Source organism: Mustela nigripes, chromosome 7 (genome assembly GCF_022355385.1).
Source record: "Mustela nigripes isolate SB6536 chromosome 7, MUSNIG.SB6536, whole genome shotgun sequence".
NCBI classification, from domain to species: domain Eukaryota; kingdom Metazoa; phylum Chordata; class Mammalia; order Carnivora; family Mustelidae; genus Mustela; species Mustela nigripes.
The window spans coordinates 140243006-140263563 of NC_081563.1; the positions used below are offsets into that span (position 1 = coordinate 140243006).

General features: G+C 58.5%; 1 protein-coding gene across 11 annotated transcripts; it reads left to right on the plus strand.

The window, feature by feature from the left end:
- The first annotated feature begins 68 nt into the window (after window positions 1–68).
- TPD52L2 (TPD52 like 2) lies at window positions 69–17162 on the plus strand. 11 transcript variants are annotated; one of them, XM_059407455.1, is made up of 9 exons: window positions 76–204; window positions 2446–2591; window positions 4371–4519; window positions 5188–5247; window positions 9795–9896; window positions 12984–13010; window positions 13911–13952; window positions 15021–15069; window positions 15203–15730. In XM_059407455.1, the coding sequence occupies exons 1-9, from the start codon at window positions 186–188 to the stop codon at window positions 15212–15214; spliced, it is 606 nt and encodes a 201-aa protein (XP_059263438.1). In that variant the 5' UTR covers window positions 76–185; the 3' UTR covers window positions 15215–15730. The 11 variants fall into 11 exon arrangements, with proteins under 11 accessions (XP_059263433.1, XP_059263438.1, XP_059263440.1 ...); XM_059407449.1 differs by having other exon boundaries at window positions 80–204; window positions 15637–17162; XM_059407457.1 differs by lacking the exon at window positions 13911–13952.
- The last annotated feature ends 3396 nt before the right edge of the window (window positions 17163–20558 follow it).

Consider the following 20558-nt stretch of genomic DNA (forward strand, 5'->3'; position numbering starts at 1 on the left):
GGGGGGGGCGGGAGGAAGGCGGAGCGCGCGCCGGAGCGGAAGTGGGACGTCGCGTCGCTGATTACGCCACGCCGCGGCGCTGAGGCGGTTCCGCTGACGGCCGTGTACGCGGCGAGCGAGTCCCGGCGCGCCCGCTCGGCTCCGCAGCGCCGCAGGCCCCGGCCCCGACCCCGCGCGGCCCGAGCATGGACTCCGCAGGCCAAGGTACCCGCGGGCTCGGCGCCGCCGCTCCTCCGCCTGGGCCCGCCGCGTGGCTCCTCCGGCCGCCGGGCCTCGCAGCGTCCGCGGGCCGTGGCGTGCGTCGTCCGCCCCCGGCTCGGCCGCTCGGAGGACCGGCGCCCGGAAGCGGCTCCTCGTCCCCGGCGTTGCGGGTTTCGTGCCCCCGCCCGGCGCCCGCCGAGTCGGCCGGCCTCGGTCCGCACGCGGGGCCCTCGGGCGGGCGCCTGCACGGGGACGCGCCGCGGCCTCTCCCGGGGCGGGCGGCGCGCGCTCCAGGCCCGTTTCCGGAGCGGCCGGCGGGGTGGCGCGGGCCGGGTCGCGCGGGCCGGGTCGCGGCCGGGAGGGGTCCCGTCCGCCTTCGTTGCGGGCTGTTGGGGAGGGAGCCGGGCCCCAGCGTCCCGAGGGCCGCGCGGGTGACGGCGGGCCGGGTTCGTGGGCCGCCCGGGTCGGAGCGCGTGGGCGCCGGTGCGTGCCGGACGCGTTTCTGCTGGCGGAGCCCGGGCTCCGGGACGCGGGGGCCTTCCCGCGGCTCGTCTGCGCGTCGCGTGCGGTGCTCGACGGGACACCGGTGGGGGCGCGGGCGGGGCGCGGGCGGGGCGCGGGCCTGCCGGGCCCTTCTCGCTCCGAGTCACCCCTGGAGAGGGTCCCTCGTGCGGTCCGCGCGCGGACGGTCGTGCCGTGCTGGGGAGCGGGACTCGCGGGGGCGTCTGCCGCCGGCCGCGCCTCCACCCGGCTCTGTAGGCCCCGTCCCGCGAGTGACCGTGTCTGGCCAAGCGCCCGGTCTCTGTCGGGGTCGTTTCTGTGGGCTCCGTCCGGGAGCGGTCGCCGGTGTTGTGGGAGAGAAGACCAGGGTTACGGAGAAGACGCGGCCTTGAGCGAACTGAGGAGGTTCGGCGCGGCGGGTTCGCGGGTGAAGCCGACTCATGCAGGTTGAGCTCCGCTGCTTAAAACGCAGACGTGCTTCTGCCCGAACCGGACCCAGCGCCAGGACGCGCTGACCGCCCGCCGCCTGGGGCCTGGGAGGGCAATAAGCTAGAGGGGCTCTTAGCAGATTCCAGGACTCGCGCGGTGGAGAAACGTGCCCAGAAGACACTTGACCTTCCTGACACTTTTGTGACTGTGTTTATTTTACTTACTGATTACTGATGTTTCTCACTCATTTAAGTGACCGCTACTTGCGGGGCTTGAACTCATGACCCCAAGATCAAAGGCCTCATGCTCCTCGGACTGAGCCCTGGAGCTGCCCAGGCCTTTACTTGTAAACGTGCTGGACACCGTGCAGGGCCTGCTCGCGCGGCTGTGCGGCCTGTGTGTGCTGCAGGGCAGCGGTGGGTTTGCAGCCGGGACGAACTAAAGCAGACCCCTGTTTCCTTGTGCGGGATCTTGTCAACGTTTAGTGCAGACGGGAAGATGCTTCTAATTCGGAAAGAAGACGGTGACTCTGGGAACTGGAGCCTGATCTGGGTGTCGAGAAGGGGCGGAAGCAGTGTTTTCTCGGCTCCTGGCTGCGTGTTGCTGTGGAAGGAGAGTCGAGCACAGACGGTGTTTTGTTTTGTTTTGCCGGGGCTGGAGGACCAGCATGTGCTCCTTGTGTGTAATTTTAGCGTGTGCTCTGCAGATCGGTTGGTTGGAGGTGGTGCCTGTTGTGTTTACAGCTGTATTAAGTTTCTCTGCTCTAAAAATTGGGAGATCCCTTAGGTCAGACTGCTTTGTTTATAGCAAAGGTTCCAGTCTCCGGAGCGTGCGCTGTCATAGGGGGAGGCAGAGTTAGGGTCCGGCTGCCTTGTGCCAGCCTTTCTCATGCCCTGCAGTAGCACCGTGGTGGCCTGACATGCCCTCAGCCTGATGGCGAAACCATCCCTGCAGAACCTGTTAGAGAAGAAGTGTTGGTTCTCTCCGCAGCCCCTCCAGTGCCTCGTGCCCCGTCCTCTCGTCCTTGCTTTCTTCCTTGGTGGAGATCTCTTCCCTGTCGACTTCTCTGTAACTTCTCCTTCGTTTTCTTTTTAAGATTTATTTGACAGACGGCAAGAGAGGGAACCACCAGCAGGAGGAGTGGGAGAGGGAGAAGCAGGCTTACTGCTGAGCAAGGAGCCCAGTGCGGGACTCGATCCCAGAACCCTGGGATCATGGCCTGAGCCTAAGGGAGATGCTTAACGACCGAGCCACCCAGGCGCCCCTTTCCGTAACTTCTCATTGACACTTTCTGACCTTATTTGTCTCTGGCAGATATCAACCTGAATTCTCCTAACAAAGGTCTGCTGTCCGACTCCATGACAGATGTCCCTGTCGACACAGCGGTGGCTGCCCAGACTCCTGCTGTCGAGGGTCTGACTGAGGCTGAGGAGGAGGAGCTTAGGGCTGAGCTTGCAAAGGTGCTGTGTCTTGGCCGTCTGTCTTGGGGGGACCATGAGTTCAGGCCCCCTCATTAGCCTGAGGGGGCCATAGGGCTAGCTGTGCTCTGCGGAAATTGCCCTGGGAGGTCATTCCCAGAGTCCCACAGAAACCGCTCTCTGTGGTGGCTTTGTGTGTGCTTGGCATCCCGTAGGGAGTCTGTGAGGAGAGTGTCTACACTGGGCAGCTGCTCTGAGCCCCCCATCAAGGGGAGTTTCTTTGTTGGAATTAACACTTGTTCGTTCCCAGACTCCACAAACTTATCCATCCCTAGATCTCCATTTTCCTTTTAAAAATACTACTTCTCTAAAAAAGTGCTGCATGTGATCTTTTTAAAGTGAATCTTTTAAGAGGAAATGGTAATTAAAAGCCCAAATCTCCAAGTATAAGTTTTACTCACAGCAGCGGCCAGGAACACTTCTTTTTACCGTGTGATGCAGACTCTAATGGTGACTTGCTTGGGGTTCCTGGTCTGGTGCCTTGAATTTGCTAACATCCGAGTGTAGCCTCGGATCCGGCAGACGCTGATGCGCTGCCTGTCACAGCCCTGCTCAGTCTCCAGAGATGAGCCTGTGTTGCTGCATCCTGAGTCTAAAAAGAGCTGGCTGTGCAGATAAGCCTCACCCCCCAACCAGGTCTCAGATCAGGGGAGAGAGACCCTGCAGCTGTTTCTGAGCCGAGGGAAGGTTAGGGATTCGCCGCAAGTGGCGCAGCCAGGCTTGTGTTTAGCAGTAGGTCACTTCAGAGCTGAGCTGCAGAGTGGAGAAGCTCAGTGTCACTTAAATTCTCAGTGTGCACCTCGCCCAAGACAGCTGGATTGCACACCGTCGAGCTCTGTCGGTGGCCACACTGTGTGTGGAATGTTCTAGTCGCTGGTCGTTACTGCTGGACTAACTGGTAGCAGTCTGGCCTTAGATGACCCTGTTTATAAGTTATTTCCTGTTTCAGCTGTCTTCTGATGGAAAACCTAGTGGTGTAAGGGCTCTGAGCTACTTTTTGTTATCTTACTCCAAACCATCACTTTTTTTAAGAGAAGGACTTTTTTTTTCTTACGGCAGCTATCACACAGCAGTTGGAAATAGACCTCTGGAGCCGTTACGCTCTAGAAGACGCTGCTTTTTCAGGTCACATTTTTTTTTTATTTGAGAGCCCGAGAAGGTTCAGGTCTTTATCGTCAGGATTCTTTCTGTTTCCCAATTCACACTACCTTAAGCACAAAAGAGAATTTACTTTTGGCTTGGGTGACTGCCTTTCCCAAGGCCTCAAGCAAACCTCAGGAACATACATGTGGCCATAAGGCTGTTGCTCTGTCACCTGGGTCTCTGGCCATCCGTCTGTCTGTCAGCTCTACTTCTTTCCCAGTGTAGATGGGGCCTGGCTGCCAGCAGTTCTCGCTTCTGGGCCCAGACGCGGAGCCTGGAGGTAGAGGGGCCTGTCTCTTCTGACAACTGTGCCCAGTCCCAGGGGAGAGCTCTGACAGGCCTTGCCTGGTGATTCATGGGTGGGCACAGTGCCTGATAGCCCCACCAGAACCACTTGATTTGGGGGGATGGGACAGTCTTCCTGAAGAAGCTGGGGTGCTAGTACCAGATAAAAACAGAACAGTTGCGTGACGTAGCCTCTGTTCCTAAGACATTTATGTTTCTGTAAGTGGAAAGTCTGTCCACAGTTCTGGGAACCCTCTCATTGCAGTGTGTGGGGGCTGGGGCGTTCCTCACTTCCCGCAGCAGTGGTAGCTAACCAACTGTGTGCTTTCGTAGGTGGAAGAGGAAATTGTCACTTTGCGCCAGGTCCTGGCGGCCAAGGAGAGGCACTGTGCAGAGCTGAAAAGGAAGCTGGGCCTCTCTGCCTTGGAGGGCCTGAAGCAGAACCTGTCCAGGAGCTGGCATGACGTGCAGGTCTCTAACGCGTAGGTACCGGCCTGCGGCAGAGGTGCCCCTGGTGATCAGAGGGCGTTCACCAGATCGGTGCCCTTGCCACGTCAATGGGAGGTTAAGTCCTAGGGGACTCACTATGCCTGTGTGCTGGCAGCCAGCAGAGGCTCTGAGTTCTTGGTCTCGCAGCGGGTATGCGTGGGAAGAGCTCAGAGTCCACATGTTTTTAGAAGGCGGCAGGTGGATACAGTAGCTAGTCGTCCAGGCGGAAATCGAGAAGAACGAGAAGAATGTATTTCAGGGTCCAAATGTGAGAGAAAGCTCATTAGGTCCTCAATGAGACTGATTTTCCTGTGATCCCCCACCTGCTGAAGCAAACGGGAGTCCTCACGAGCAGGACGTGGTCACAGCCCCAAGACCTCTGACCAGATGTGACTCAGCTCTCTGAACTTGGGAAGTGTAGTTCCCTGGCTCTTCTGAAGTGTATCATCCAGGGTCGGACCGGCACGGTAGGAATAGGACTGGTCGGTTCTGCCGTGGGCCTCCCCGGGCCTCAAGCCGGTGCTGAGAGGAGGGGCAGACCCCGTTCTCAGGCAGGCTGGAGACCCGGCCCTCTGCCGTGCTCCGTGGGATTTCACCTGGGTTCGAAACCTTAGTTGAAATAATTGTTCTAAATAATTTACCACAGACTTTCTGTTTTTAGCTATGTGAAAACTTCTGAGAAACTTGGAGAGTGGAATGAGAAAGTGACCCAGTCAGACCTGTGAGTGCCTCTGCCGCCAGCACTTCCTCCCCTTCTCTTCCTCTTGCCGCTCCTTTCAGGGACAGGGAGGCTGTGCGCACTTGGCACAAACCTGGTTTTAGTGTTCGGGGGTATTTTATTTTTAATATACTTTTTCTTAAACACAAATGAAAGTAAAACTCTCATGAAACGGGTGCAGTCGCTGAAGGAAATCCGCTCGGCCACAGACTGCACTGAAAACCTCCATCTGGCTGGCACGGGTGCGGCCCTTAGAGGAGAGGCCTGGCGGGACTTGCGCGGCACCTCCGGCTGGTAGGCGCCCCTCAGCCTTGCGAGCGGGCAGAGTGGCTACGCACCGTTTGGGCTGATGCCGGTAGTGATTCGGGGCTTGTTTTGGTCCTCTCTGCTCTGCAGACGGGGCTCCCGCTGAGGGGGTTCTTGAGTGAGGGCTGCCATACGGGCCGTGCTGGTGGGATCTTGGGGTCGCTTTGGTCTGAGGGGCACTGAGCTCTCAGGCACGCAGAATACGAGCAGAGCAGGGAACAACACAGATGGGTCTTCGTGTCTGCTAAAGCTGTGTTTTATCTGAGCTCTTTACACAAGGAAATAGCACTTCTCTCACCTGTGCTCCAGTCGGATTCTAGTTCCTTTGAACTGAGTGGGTCACGTTATGAGATCACGGCTTTCTGGGATTCTTTTCCATCGCTTGTCGAGGAGGAAGTGCTATGGTGTCTCCCGGAGAGACTTGGCCGGCAGGCCTTCGATCTGCCTGGAAGGGAGCAGTTGTCACAGAGCTGGTCCTCACGGCGCTGGGCTCCCAGGTCAGCTGGCTCTGTGCTCGGGGTCTCGGCAGCTTGGTGTCCCTGGCTGGGGGGGGGGAGGGCTGGGCGCCAGGGCACTCTGGCGGGTCCCGCCGTTTGTGCGGTTTGGGGTGAGAGCAGTCCTGGGCACACTCTGCGCGCGGCGTCTTTGGGGCTGTGTCGGACGATGCCTGCTCCACGCCGCCGGTGCTCTCCAGGCTGAGGCAGCAGCTGTCACCTGTGCACTTTGGGTGCCAGGCAGGCTCATGGTGCGGACTTAACCCAAAAAGAGCCTTAGGGGACTTTGGTGCCAGTTGTAACACCAGGTGGCGTGAGGTGGCTACAGTGCTGCTTCAGATAGTTAACACCGCTGACTCCTCTGAGGAGCCTGTGGCTCTGGCATGGAAGTGGCCGGTGGGATGACCCTTCCCCTGAGGCCTCACCCCCAGCTGCGCTGGTGGAAGAGTTGGCACAGTGAAGCTCCGGGGGCTGGAGCATTTCTGCAGGGACAGCCCAGGGGGACGGTGACCCAGCTCGGGGTGGGGTGACTAAAAACATTGGCTGCTCTGCGCTCTCTGGGGCGAAGGTGCCTGGCTGGTCATCGCTGTGGGAGGCCACTGGTGGGGTATGACTGCCCCTGAGGGATCCCTGGCGACCAGACACGTGTGTGCCTCCCAAGCCGGCTGTCGTGAGGCCGTGCTGGGCAGAGGCAGTGTTGGTGCTCTCGTCCTGTCTTCCCTCGGCTGCGACACGGGCACCTCCCCGGGCTCTGTCTGCTGGGAGACAGAGCTGCAGTCATGTGCGTGTGGCACCAGGCGAACTCCATGGCCACTCGTTGGCATGTTGAGTCCTTCGGTTGCGCGTGACGGAAAGCACAGACGTAGACAGTGGCAGCTTGTCCGGCTCCTCCTTCCCGGTGTGGGGGTGCCCAGCGGTGAGGGCTGAGTCTTTGTAGCTCACAGCCCCCCAGCAGGAGGGCCCGGTGTGGAGGACCTGGTGTGCGTCTCGCTGGACTCTCACTGTGGTCGGGGCGCTGTAAGCTTCTCTGCAGTCGGGCCCCCCCAGAGCTGGAAGTGGGAGCAGCCCCCAAGGGAGGATCCCGGAGCGAGCACCTCCAGCAGGCGCTCCACCTGACTGATGGTGGGGCCTGGTGTTTGTCGGGATCCTGCACCTCTGGTTTCTGAAAAGGTAGGAGTGACCCTCCAGGGGGTGCTGGCCAGGGTGGCTCAGTCTAGTACTGTTGAGCAAGTCTAGGCTCGAGTTACCTGTGTCCAGACGCAGACTCGGCCCCCGGCCCTGTCTCCGCCTGAGCGTGGCTTCCACTTCTGCATCTGCCCTGGTTTGGGGGTTCCCGTCTCCAAAGGAGTCACTTGTGACCCCTCCTTCCACCCTGTTGAGTCTTCCGCAGGGGCGCTGCCCATCACAGTGGCCCATCGCGAGGGTCCCTGCTGTCTGTCGTCTGGTGGCTGGCCCCAACCTGAGTCCCCTCAGGACCTGCTGGTCCCTGACAGTCCGCAGCCCAGGCTTGTGGTCCCTCCAGCTGCCGCTTCCCCGTGGGCACAGACACCCTGTGCCGACTTTGCCTTCAAGCCTCTGCTTCAGACTCTTGCACTGCAACAGACAGGGCCACGGGGTCTTACGTAGTCGTTGGTTCACGAGAGGTGGCTGGAAGACGTTTTCTGAGTTTGTGTTTCTGAAACTAAATAGCGCCATTAGTTACCTCGTGCTTAGTGCTTTGCCAGTAACTGCCGTGCCTGCCAGCCTGTTTCTCGCAGCAACCTGTGCTAACTCATTTTGACGTGAAAGCAGTTCGCCAGCTGGGCGTGAGGGTGAGGGGGCCCAAAGGCTCACTGCAAGGTAGGGACCCCAGAGAAGGTTCCAGAGCCCTTTATTGCCGCAGTTCCGCCGGCCCTGAGACAGTGTGGTACGGGTGGTGGCTCCCGGCTTAGGCTGCGTCAGGTGGGAAGGCGCCTTGGAGGGTTACAGCGGAGTGTGTGGAAACTCTCCCGGAAGGAGCATGCACTTGGGTTTCTCGTAGCGGGAACCAGCTGGGGTCGGCCCCTCTGCTGGGTGGCCTGTCCGGATCCCAGCCTTGGAGCTGTATGGGCTCCTGCATTCCTACCTGGGGTTTGTTTCCGTTCGCGCTCAGTTCTGTGAACGTTTCTGTCGCGAGCAGGTTGGGGGGGGGCGGGGTTTCTGGTCGTCAGATTTTGCTGAAGGTCAGATTCAGAATTAGAAGCTTTTTTAGTGTATGCCTTCAGGAAATCCAGAGCAAATCTGAGAGTAAAGGTTTTATTTTATTTTAAAAATTTTTAAAGGTTTTATTTATTTGGAAGAGAGTGAGCGAGCAATGGGGAGGGGCAGAGAGAGAGAGAGAAGCAGGCTCCCCGCCGAGCAGGACGCCCGACGCAGGGCTCAGTCCCAGGTCCTGGGGTTAGGACCTGAGCTGAAGGCAGATGCTTAACCACTGAGCCACCCAGGTGCCCTTACAGTAAAGATTTTAGATTATTTTTTCTCCATTATTAGTATGTTTTGGGATTCATGAACCTTCTGGGAAACTAAGATAAACTCACTGTTCTAGTGACTTCAACATGTTTTCAAACTCCCTGGCTAGAAAGCACATGTTCTGAGTCCTGAGCCCTGCTGGGCACCCGAGAAGCCTGAGGCCCCACGGTGCTGTGAAGAGTGCCTGCCCAGTTGAGGGAGGCCCTCCCAGGAGTGTGCAAGGCTGGACACCCCCACACACAAGATGGGGTGGCGTGGGGGGGTCATGGCAGAACCCCACCTCGTGTGGTCAGGAGGGAGGAGAGGGAGGGGGGCAGCAGGCACTCCCAGTGGGGCGTCCCGCAGATCGCACTGGGGAGCGAATGGGGGAGGACTGCCGAGGACCTGACGTGGCCGCTGTCTGACCTTCCCCCGTGACCCGGGGACACCAGCGAGCCCTCAGAAAGTGATTTCAGAGAATAGGCCGGCGTCCTGAGAGCGTGGCCATCAAGAAGCCATTTCTTTAGGGCTGCTTGGTTGGCCAGAAATGAGCCTTCGGCTTCAGGCGGCTGTGTCTGTTGTTTATGGTGGCTGGACAAGGGCTGGCAGGACCACGTATTAGCTCTCCAGGTGGCCCAGCGGTGTCCCTGCCTTCTCTGTGGCCATCGCACAGACATTGAGGTCATGGACCTGTGTGTCTTCTGGGACGAACCTGCGTGCCGGTGGATGGGGCAGGAGGGCACGGAGAGGGTGGTCTGTTCTGTGATCCAAGGCTCCCCTAGGCACTGAGAACAGTGGCCTGAGGTGAAGGTCCTGCGGCGCCGAAAGGGTGTTGTGAGACCGCACAGACGGGGGTGCTCCGTGTCCACACTGTCCAGTGCACCCAGCCCCCCAGGGGCGTGGTGGAGTTTTGACATAAGAAGCTTCCCAGATTAACAGAACAAGGGGTTTTCTGTCTTCTGTCCCAGACCCAGGGCCCCTGTAGGGCTGTCTTCAGGGCGGGAGGCAGACACTCAGCGCGGCGAGAGATCAAGGGAAGTGGGCGCCTGAGCTTTAGGTGAGGTGGGAGGAGGTCAGGAAACAGTTGCTTCAGATCTGGCAGGTTGAGACCTGGCCGTGCCGCTTCTGTCCCTGTGGTCCACCCCCTCCCTGCTGGGCCAGGCACACGCTCACGAACGGCTCCTGTCTCCTTCTCTTGGGTACACTCTGGGCGCTTGGTGTTCTTGGCTTACGGTTGATGACGGCTCCTTCTTCTGGGTTGGTTCAACTGGTGTTTCTTCTCAGCTACAAGAAGACTCAAGAAACTCTCTCCCAGGCGGGACAGAAGACGTCGGCTGCCCTGTCCACCGTGGGCTCCGCCATTAGCAGAAAGCTCGGGGACATGAGGTGAGACGCTCTAGTCGCATGGGCAAGTCAGGTGAGGGTTTTAGAGCTGCTGGGGGCTCTTCAGGGGCCTAGGGCTCAGATGCATACCCCTCGGGGCCCCTTGGCAGCCACAGAGGTGGGCCCACCAGCTTGGACCAGTCGGTGCGTGGTCCCTTTTCTGTGGGCTGCCTCTTTGCCATGTCTGTGTTTCTTGGGGGAAGAGGTTGTTGTTTCTTCGGGGCAACTTCTAACGCTTGGGATCCGTGGAGTTGGGTGCTTCCCACTGAAGTTCCTCAGAGGGACGGTGGCCCCCGTTTGGTGTTAGTGTCCGGGTCGGGCGTCACTCTGGGCAGGCCGGCCGGTGGGGTGGGGGTGGGGGTGGGGAAGCGTGTTGTTGCCTTGGAACGTTTGCCTGGCCCAGATCCCAGAGCGTGTGCGGCCATGGGCCAGGGGCCCCGGCTGAGTGGTCTTCCCAGGGCTGAGGAGATCTGCACGGCCATCAGAGGGCCTCTGAGCACACGTGGCAGCACCCACGCGCAGCCTGGTGGCTGTGGCTCACCCAGCCTTCCCTGGTCTGGGCTCCGGGGCTGCACCCGCCATGTCTCTGGCTCCGCTGCATTGAGCCGAGGGATTGGACCCTGGGGCCCGAGGCCACGGTGTGAATCCTGGCTCGGCCACCGCCTCGTTTGCCCTTGGCAAGGCGTCCTTCTCACGATGGTTAGAGCGAAGCGCGCACTGGCCAGCAGCTGTGCAGAGGGCTTCGTTACCGCGGCAGGCACCTGGCCGCCGCCGCCCAGCCCTGCCCTGGCCCCTGACCCACACGCAGCCCCGGTCCCCTCACTTCGGGATTCTGGACCTCGGAACGCCTCCGGGCAGCCCCCGTGCTGACAGAGCCCATGCTGAGGCCTCTGTCTTCTCACAGCGGAGAAGCACAGTGTGGTGACGCCTGTGGGCTTGGCGGGCTGAGCGCGGCATCGGGGCCTGCCCGGCTCGGAAGCCGCGCCCCTCCTACCCTCGGGTGTGCTGCCTCCCTGCCTGCTTAGGTTCGGCACTTCCTCCCCTCACAGGCCCGCCAGTTGCCTGGTGGGGCCTTGAGGTGGGGGCTGCGCGCTGGCCGCACAGCCAGGGGTGAAGGCACAGACCCTCCCCCGTTGGCTTCTGCCCGGGGCCGTGCCCCCCTTCTGTTTGTTTGATGGAATTCGTCCCCCTCTGATTTTTATTTTGAAAAATTTCAAACATTCGGAGACTCTGAACAGTCAGTCTGCGGTCCGTGTGTCTCCTCTGTGCTTGAGGAGTTCACGTGCCCACAGTGGGGGCTCTGGTCCGGCTCCTGAGTGGCTGTGGGATGGCCGGGGGTCCTCTTGGGTCAGCTTGTAGACGCAGGCCTGTCCACAGTGGCTGTGATGACTCGGGCCCCACCCGCCATGACTCCGAGCTGACGGCTGCCCGGTGGGCTTCACAGCAACCGGCCAAGACTGCGTGGGTGGGTGCCTCTAACGCACGTCGTGTGACGTTAGATGCGCCGTCACCGCTGCCCTCGGGGATGCCTGCTGTGGTTAGCCTGGGACAGACCCATCGCACGCCACTGGGGGCCAGGCCTTGCTCCCGGGGAGGGCTGCGGATTCACGGCAGGCCGTCCCCATGCCACGGGGCAAGCCATGTGCCAGGTGGTGCCTGTTCTTCGCTCAGAACGCCAGGCTGGTACCAGCACTTGAGGGAGGAGGCAGCGAGCGTCTTCGCGGCCAGCGTCAGTGCTCACTAAGCGTGTCCCCTGTCACTTTGGGCGTTGCCCTTGTTGCGTGTCCCCACTCACGGTCGAGTGCTTGCAGAGCGTTGGTGCTGCCGGGAGCCACTGTGGTGGGGCTGCCGCGGGCTCCGGCTCGGCTCGGCGTCTGTTCCTTTGTTCCCGCTCTTCGTTCCCGGCATTCGCTGCTGACCCGTGGCGTGTGGCCCGTGGCCTCCCTGTTAGCACCGCGCTTCACACGCATAGGCCAGCTGGCGTGAGGGACCTGGTCCTATTCCACGTGCCCGGAGGGACTGTCCCGTTTGCTGCTGTGCCTCACCTTGGGGCTCTTTGGTTTTATTCTGCTGTGTTTTCGGGGATGCCGTGAAGTCTGGCACCTCGATGTGTCCGCTGCTTCCTTACTGTGCTGTCTCAGGTGCTGTCTGAGGCCACGGCCCGGTAGCCTCCCTGGTTTGGAGCCGAGGCTCAGAGTTTACCCCCTCCTGGAATGGAAATGAGGTGTAGGGAAGTGCCTGTGTGTTAGACATTGGCCCCACATCGGTGCGGGCCTGTCTGGGAGCAGCCCTGGCCTGAGGCTTTTTGCATGCCCTGGGGCACGAGGTGGCCGGCTGGGAGAGGGCTGGACTTGGGTTCAGGCAGGGGTGGGTCTCTCTGTGGGTGACCTGTGAAGGCCCGTGCCTCCCCTAACCCTCAGACTCCCGCTCCTTCCATCTGGAGATGGCAGGCCTGCTGCCCACCCACGTGGCTGTGTTGCTTCGGAGATGATGTCCACGTTGGGGGTAAGAGGTGCTGGGCCCGGCTGCATGGAGGAGCATGTGGCCGTGTCGCCTTTGCCCATGTGTGTTTCTGGGTTGGAACCTGTCTGCGGTCCCGACGGAGCCAGAGTACAAGGTGCACGGCCCTGGGGGCGTCTCAAGTCCTGTCGCAGCACAGCGTGCGCGCCCTGGTCTGGCTGCGGCCCCAGGGAGAGCGCCGGCTGTGGCCGTGGAGGTTGTGGCGGAGCCTGGCTGACCTGAGTTCTGGGGAGTGGCACATGCAGACCCTGAGGGCGGTCCCTCAGCTCACCTCTGCCCTGCTCTGCTCTTTGTGGGTTTTCCCTCTAACTCCAGACAGAGTCACAGACACACAGTGCCTCGTCTGTGACCCAGGTGGGGTCGTGGAGGTGTGGTCATGTGCCTGTCGAGGACTTGGAGCTGGGGGAGAGGAGACAGCGTGCACGTTCTGCTCTTCCTGGTGGTGTGAGGACTGGGGGTGGTCATGGGGGTCCCTGCGTGGCCTCCCAGAACTTGATGGAGGGGCTGGGGTGGACCCTGGTCTCCCTTTCCTAACACTGCATTTCTTCTCCTCCTGCTGCTGCCTTTCAGGGCTCGTCCGTTCTCACACTCCTTTAGGTAAGACTGCTGCTGGACGTTACCTCTGGAAGGTTCTTCTCTTGATGCAGGGCAGGGTGGTGTCTGGCTGCCCATGGGAGGCTGCGCTAGAAGGGGCAGCAGGGGGCCCGCCTGGCGTTCTGCCTGCCTGGCGCTCCTCGGGCTGTGACCGTGGGACTCCTCGCCAGCCCACAGGCCGGCCTCACTGAGCTTGTCCCGCAGCCCCCACCTCTGGGGACTCCCGAGGGGAGACCTACTCGTGCGGGAGGGTCCTGCTGACCCTCTCACTCTTGTGGTCAGTGCTGCTTTCTCCAAAATGCCGGCTCATGGTTTCTCCTTCCCCTGAGAAGCAGTCTTGTCCCCGTGAGTTGAGACGGTTTATCCTGGGAGAGTGGTGAGCTCACTGGGACCCCTCTGAGTGGCCCTCGCTCTGTGCCGATTCGGTCGTGCTTTTCTAGCCTGACGCCAGCGCTGCTGCCCTGTCACACCGTCATCCCGCTCGTAGGCCTGGAACCCAAATCCAGAACAACGTGTGATTGTAAATATTTTTACTTACTCGACCTGCTTGTTTCTCTTTTACCAAAAAGTCCCCTCACTTGCTGTGAGGTCAAGTAAGGACGTCTGACAGTTGTTTGTGCCGAAAGGGTTTTAAAGGCCCAGGCCTGGGTCTTCTTAGTTTCCTATTTTAAAGTTCTCCCTTAGAATTGTCTGTTTCTGGGGCAGCTTTGGAGGCCAGGGAGAGGAGCCTGGGGTTGCGTTTTCCTCCTGGTGTGGGGAGCCCTTCTGTGTGCTGTGGCCGGAGCTCACCGACCCTACAAAGGCGGGTGTCTGTGTGCACAAGCTGATGGGCGTGGTGATGGCCAGCCTGGTTCCTGTGTTAACTCCTGCTTCCTTCTCTGCTTCTCCCATGCTTCCGAGTAGCAGCTCTTCAGTCCGCCACTCGATAAGTATGCCGGCCATGAGGTAACGTGCGCTCGTGCCCCGGAGCTCTCAGAGCCCGAGGGGGGCTGGGTGGGAGTGGGTGAGGCCTGCGGTTAGCCTCACACTTCCCAGATGCCTGAGCCAAGGACTGTCTTCCCCTGGCGGCCTCCTGTGGGTCAGGGGTTGCAAAGATCCCTTCTAGGCTAAAGAGCTAGTGGGGGTGAGGCCCAGAGGAGAGCATTGTACCATACAGGCTCCATCGGAAAGCTTCCAGGGCTTCCCATGGGGCTGGGCCGCGGGGGTGGGGGGCAGAGAGAATCCTGCACATATGTGGCAGCCAGGAGGCCTGAGGTCCCTCTGGGCCTATTACGGAAACTTTTATCTGCTTCTGGAGGGGAGTCCTGGTCTCCTCAGAACACCCAGAGCCGTGGCCTGTTCCTAAAACCTCCCACGGGTGTGTTCTCCATGGGGAGGCAGCCGCAGAGCCCCCATCCCTGTTACGGGACACTCTGCTGTGGCTGGGGGTCCTTGCCAGGCTGCCCCTAGGGGCGCGAGGTACCGGGAGGAGCTGAGCCAGAGAGGCTGGAGCTGGTTGTGGAAAGGGTGCCGGCTGGGGCTGGGGCTGGGGCTGGGGCTGGCCTGTTTTCTCTTCCTCTGCCGCTTCCTCGCTCCCCTGTTCCAGAATTGTCCTCGGTTTTCCTTTGCTGGACTTGTGTGGGAGGTTTGTGTCAGGAACACCTGGGACTTTTTGTGACATCTGTGTGGTACATCAGTGTGTATTTAGGGTACAGCAGAAACGCATCCCACATCCCACTTATTGCCCAGGCGAGGGGTCTGCGGTTTGCCCGTGTGAAGTCGGGGTCTCACCCGCTGGTGGCGTGCCGGTCTTCCCTTCTTGCGGTGGGCGGCTGTGGCTGGCCTTCTCTGACCTGGAGGCCTCCAGAATGACATTGTCGGGGCACATGCCCCCCTCCCTTTTGGTGTGTCCCATTGTTAATGTCTCGGGATGCAGTTGGGGGTCTTTCTGGAGGCTGGCCCTGACCCTGAGCCCTGTAGATTGAGGCACGGCCGCTTGCTCCCTACACTGACCTCTTCTCTCTCTCTTTAAAGGAACTCTGCCACCTTCAAGTCGTTTGAAGACCGAGTTGGGAACATAAAGGTAACTCTCCGGACCGTTCACTTGGCTCGTTGGGGTGGGGTGTGACGCGTCCTTTACGTAAATGAACTTGGGCACCGTAGATTCATGTGCGGTGCCAGGAACTAACGCAGGGGGTCTTGTACCTTTTCCACAGTTTCCCCAGTGATCACGTTGCGCAGTAGCACCACCGGGATAGGACAGTGACACAGTCGTGGTGCAGAGCGGTCTCATCCCCACTGCGGTCCTTCCCGGGGCTCACCTTCTGCTAGCCCTGCCCCCACCACCGCTCATCTGTCCTCCGTTGTGATGACTTGTCATTGCCAGAGTGTCCTAGGATCGGAACCATGTAGCGTGGAGCCTTGGAAGATTTGCTCTTTCTACACAGCCTAAACCCCTAGAGATACTGCCAGCCTGTTGCCCGTGTCGGGGATTTGTTCCTCTTTATTGCCCGTTGGTGTTGATGTGGTGTAGACGTCGTAGAGAGCTGAACAGCTGGGGTTCCCAGCAAGGCCTAGGGTGTGCCAGCATTGTGTGCTCTGTCTCAGGTTTTATTATTTTTTGTCTCGATTTTTTTTTCCCCACATGTAGTCTAAGGTGGTCGGTGGCAGAGCGAATGGCACTGAGAACCGGCCCTCCCCGACCGGGAGTGGCTCCAAGCCCCTGCCCGATCCCACGCCTTTCTAAGCCCATCCCAGCTTTGCCCGGCCATGGAGAAGTGCAAGCCCGCCCTCATCGCCACAGCCGCGACGCTGCAGCGGAGCCGCCCGTCAGATCCCGGGTGGATGCACCGAGCTGGCTTTGAGGAGGGTCCTGCCGTCCCATGTAGACGTGGCTGCTGTGTTCGCATGAGTTCTGCAGAACGCGGTCTTGTACGCAGATGCTTTCCACTGACGTTGGTAGATGCAGACCCCTGTGCCGCCCTTCCTGGGGTGCAGGGAGTAGACAGCGGGCCCTTTGGCGGTCTTGTTAGTTCGCGAGAGCGTGGAAGGAACGGGAGTGTGATAAGCATAAAATAAATGGTATCTCCTCAGCCTCCCCTTTCGTGACTTATAGAAGGAGTCTGCGGAAGAAAGATTCATCCAGAAAGTCATCTGATCTTCAGTTTTTATTTCAAATGCTAAATGAGAAAACTCCATTTTTTGAAACCCTCCAGCAAGAAACTGGTTATCAACAGCCGCCTAATTCTTACACTAATGATCTAGCTTTAACAAAAGCAAATTCTTTATTTTTTAAATGCAGTGAATTTTTCGACAATTTAAGCCAAGCGAAGCAGCTTTAGTCTCCGTTAGAAAACACTATTTCGTTGGACTCAAGCTGACATACAAGCCTTACATCGCAATATGCTTTATTTGTTTATAATGTTTTTTATATGAAAATAAGGGTTCTTCAGTGGGTTTTGAGCGTTATGTAGACTTCTGCGTCTAGCCCGAAGGGCAGCATGTTTGGACTGTTGGTGTGTTTTGTTCAGCTGATACACTGCATTCCAGTGTGTGAAGCTTGCTTCTCTCTCCTCAAGGACTGGGGTAGCTCCTGCCAGTCAGAGGGCTCTGGGCCTCGGGGGGTGGAGGTGGGGGTGGGCAGGAGAGGCAGAAGCCAGCACCCTCCACAGACGGCTTGGCTCCAACATGCCCGTTTGCTGCACCCTGGGGACAAGTGAGAAGCAGATGGGCCCTGCCTGCATCAGGTCGGTTGGGACTCTGCTTTCGCCTTTTCTCAGGAGCTACAAAGATCTCATTCCCATTCTGAAGCTGCCACACCCCAGCAGCCTTGTGGTCAGGGCCCCACGCATGGCGTGTGTCTGGAGGGGCAGCTCCGTGCCTTATTGGCTCCCAGCAGGCCGAGAGCGCACCGAGAGCAGAGTCCACTCCGGGAGACCGTGGTGTCCTCTGGCAAGCCGAGTGTCCGCTGGTCACTTCAGACACCCTGGGTGGACTGCGGTCTGTGCTGGCGCCATGGGAGGAACAGCATTTGGTGTTTTTTCTTCAGGGTTAGAATCACGGATGGGGTGTGGTGAGAAAGCAGGACACAACCGTAGTAACGGATTCATCTTTTCCTTCAAGTGGATAATGGGGAAATTGTCAATAAAGCATTCCTTTGGGGAAGAACCCATGTGAGCTTGTGTGGTGCGTCTCTCTTCAGTCGTGAAGGTCAGAGGAGCAGCCGATCTGCCCGCTGCGATCCTGTTGCCTTAGGCCTACGCTCTCGGGAGAGGGAGAGGCAGCCGGGAAGCAGGCGAAGCTCTTCAGTCCTGAGTGAAGACAGAGTGCGCCGAGAGAGCTGTGGTGACGGGTCTGTGGGGTGTCTGAGGAAGGGGCATAGGGAGGGTGAGAAGGAGCCGGCCAGCTTACAAGCGGACTCAGAGCTAGGCAGCTAGAGGCCGGCAAGCCAGGCACCAGAGAGGCTGGTTGGCTGACCACATTAGCCCCGTTGAAGGGTTGGGCCTGTTCGGGAGCCACTCGGAAGTGCTGTGAGCATCGAATTTCGTTGCCTCCCACCCGAGTGGTGAGGGACAGGAAAGCTGCATGTATCCCTCAGGTGCACAGTCTCATTCAGGCGGAGGAAGGCCCCTGAGTGGGCTGCAGGCATCGTGGGAGAGTCCCGCCCCGCCCCGAGGGGCAACCTTGAGAAAACGAACCAACTGTCCTGAGTAACTCCTGAGTTACAGCGGCGCAGGCGCAGTGGGGACAGCAGGCGCTGGTCAGCAGGGTCGGCAAGTGGGTCAGCTGCTACGGGAGGCCTCAGTGAGTGCAGGGCTGCCGGCTAAGCGGCCTGAGCGCAGTTTGACGACTCCTTTGTTAGCACGGGGTCTGTGAGATGAACAAGTGGGTCCAGCATGTGCTCAGAAACAGGCTTGGGTTCCCCACCCGTGGCCTGCTGCCCTCTATGATGACCCTTTCTCTTTTTAAGATTTTATTTATTTGAAAGCACGAGTCGGGGAAAGGGGCAGAGGCAGAGGGAGAAGCAGACTCCCCGATGAGCAGGGAGCCAGATGATGGGGCTGATCCCGGGACCTGAGATGGTGGGGACCTGAGCCACCCAGGCGCCCCTGTGATGACTCATTACGTGTTCGTCCTACATTTCTACATGAAAAGGCGAGCAAATAAGAATGTGTATTCTCCTTCCTTTCCCCTTACTCATAAGACACAGCGCTGTGTGCTCTGCTTTCCCTTAATGCTATGCCCTGCGGTGCTCCCCACACCCACCCCTAAGGCCCTCTGGGGGAGCCCCTTTCTGCTGGCCCAGGGCTCCACATGTTCCATTCCTGCTGTTGGGGGTGTTCTGGTGGTCAGCACTCTCACTGGGACCATCAGACTTCCCTTTGGGGTCAGAGAGCAGGCTTGCCCAGAAAAAATAGCAGGGAAGCCTAGTTACTTCACGCGGATGAGCCGCGCACCTGCACAGAGGTCCAGTCAGCTAGTGCAAAGGGTGAAAAGCACATTGACCTTCATTTACTTTGGGAATGGGTTCCATGAGGTTTTCTTGGTTTTGGCGGGGGGGGTTGTTTTTTGTTTTCACGGTGTTCTTTTCTTTTTCTTTCTCTCCCCACCTTTTCTTAAAAAGTAGGCTCCATACTGGGTGTCGCAATGTGGGGTTTGAACTCAAGACCCTGAGATCAAACCTGAGTTGAGAACAAGACTCGGATGCTTAGGGGCGCTGGGTGGTTCAGTGGGCTTGGGTCATGGTCCTGGGATCCTGGGACCCGAGCCCTGCATCAGGCTCTGCTCGGCAGGGAGCCTGCTTCCCTTCCTCTCTGTCTCTGCCTCTCTGCCTACTTGGGATCTCTTGTCAGGTGGATAAATAAAATCTTAAAAAAAAAAAAAAAGATGCTTAACCAACTGAGTCACCGAGGTGCCCCACATGGTCTTCATGTATTAATATTCAAATATTCTGTGGGTAAGAATCTGTGGGGCCTTGTGAGATCAGGAATCTGATGTGGACCCAGCCCTGAAGGGCTTTGCAATTCCATTTGTTGAGGAAGACCAGGTATTGCTCTACCCAAGGGACTTGTGTGAGGTGAGCTCTGAGAGCCTGGAGGGTGGCAGCAAGTGGTGGGGTGGGTCGGAGCAAGGGCACTGCTGGGAGGAGCTGCTGTTGGAGCGAGCAGCACCTCCTTCTCCCAAGCGCCAGTTCCCTTGTCTCCGGGTGAGGATAATGAGTCGGCCTCTCCTGATCAAGGAGCGTGGACAGCACAGGGGCTGACGACAGCCACGGCCGGCATTCACAGGTACCTTTTCTGTCTTCCTTTCTCGGAACAGGTTGGTTTGCTTATTCAAAAACACACCTGTGGGGCACCTGGGTGGCTCAGTGGGTTAAGCCTTTGCCTTCGGCTCAGGTCGTGATCTCAGGGTCCTGGGATCCAGCCCCACATCAGGCTCTCTGCTCAGCAGGGAGTCTGCTCCCCACCCCCACCCCCCGCCTGCCTCTCTGCCTGCTTGTGATCTCTGTCAAATAAATAAAATCTTTAAAAATAAATAAATATACATTTTTAAAAAGATTTTATTTCTTTATTTGACAGACAGAGATCACAAGTAGGCAGAGAGGCAGAGAGAGAGAAGGAGGCAGCAGGCTCCCCGCCGAGCAGAGAATCCAATGGGGACTCCATCCCAGGATCCTGAGATCATGACCTGAGCCGAAGGCAGAGACTTATCCCACTGAGCCACCCAGGCGCCCCATAAATAAACATTTTTTTAAAAAAACTTTATTTGACTTGAGCAAGAGAGAGCACAAGCGGGGGAGAGGCAGAGGGAGAGGAAGAAGCCAGCTTACCGCCGAGGAAGGAGCCAACTCAGGGCTCTATTCCAGGACCCCCAGATCATGATCTGAGCCAAAGGCAGACGCTTAACCAAGCCCCCCAAGCGCCCCCTTTGTATACATTTAAAAAAAAAAAACATTTTATTTGTTTATTTGACAGAGAAGGAACACAAGCAAGGGGAGTGAGAGAGGGAGAAGCAGGCTTCCCACTGAGCAGAGAACTTGATGTGGGGCTCAATCTCAGGACTCTGGGATAATGACCTGAGCTGCAGGCAGATGTTTAACCCACTGAGACACACAGGCACCCCCTTTGTATACATTTTTAATAACTATAGCGTTCCAGGGACGCCTGCATGGCTCTGTCGGTTAAGCAGCTGACTCGATTTTGATTGGGTCATTATTCAGGGTCACGAGATCGAGCTCCAGGTCAGGCTCTGCACTGGGCATGGAACCTGCTTAGGATTATCCCCCTCTCTCTGACCCTCCCCGCCCTTCTCTCTCCCTCTACAAAATGATTTTTTTAAAAACCCACAAAACTATACTGTTGCATTTGAGTGTGCTTACTTGTATAGTTGGGCAGGTTTTTGTTTTCACTATTATAAGAAACACCATCAAGAGCATAAACCTCGGGCGCCTGGGTGGCTCAGTGGGTTAGGCCGCTGCCTTCGGCTCAGGTCATGGTCTCAGGGTCCTGGGATTGAGTCCTGCATCGGGCTTTCTGCTCAGCAGGGAGCCTGCTTCCCTCTCTCTCTCTCTCT

Bases quoted from the DNA above. Each gene is read 5' to 3' on its own strand.
- TPD52L2 (XM_059407449.1), top strand. The intron at 2,592-4,370 runs GTGCTGTGTCTT...GTGCTTTCGTAG, and splicing joins TTAGGGCTGAGCTTGCAAAG to GTGGAAGAGGAAATTGTCAC. The intron at 9,897-12,983 runs GTGAGACGCTCT...GCTGCCTTTCAG, and splicing joins AGAAAGCTCGGGGACATGAG to GGCTCGTCCGTTCTCACACT.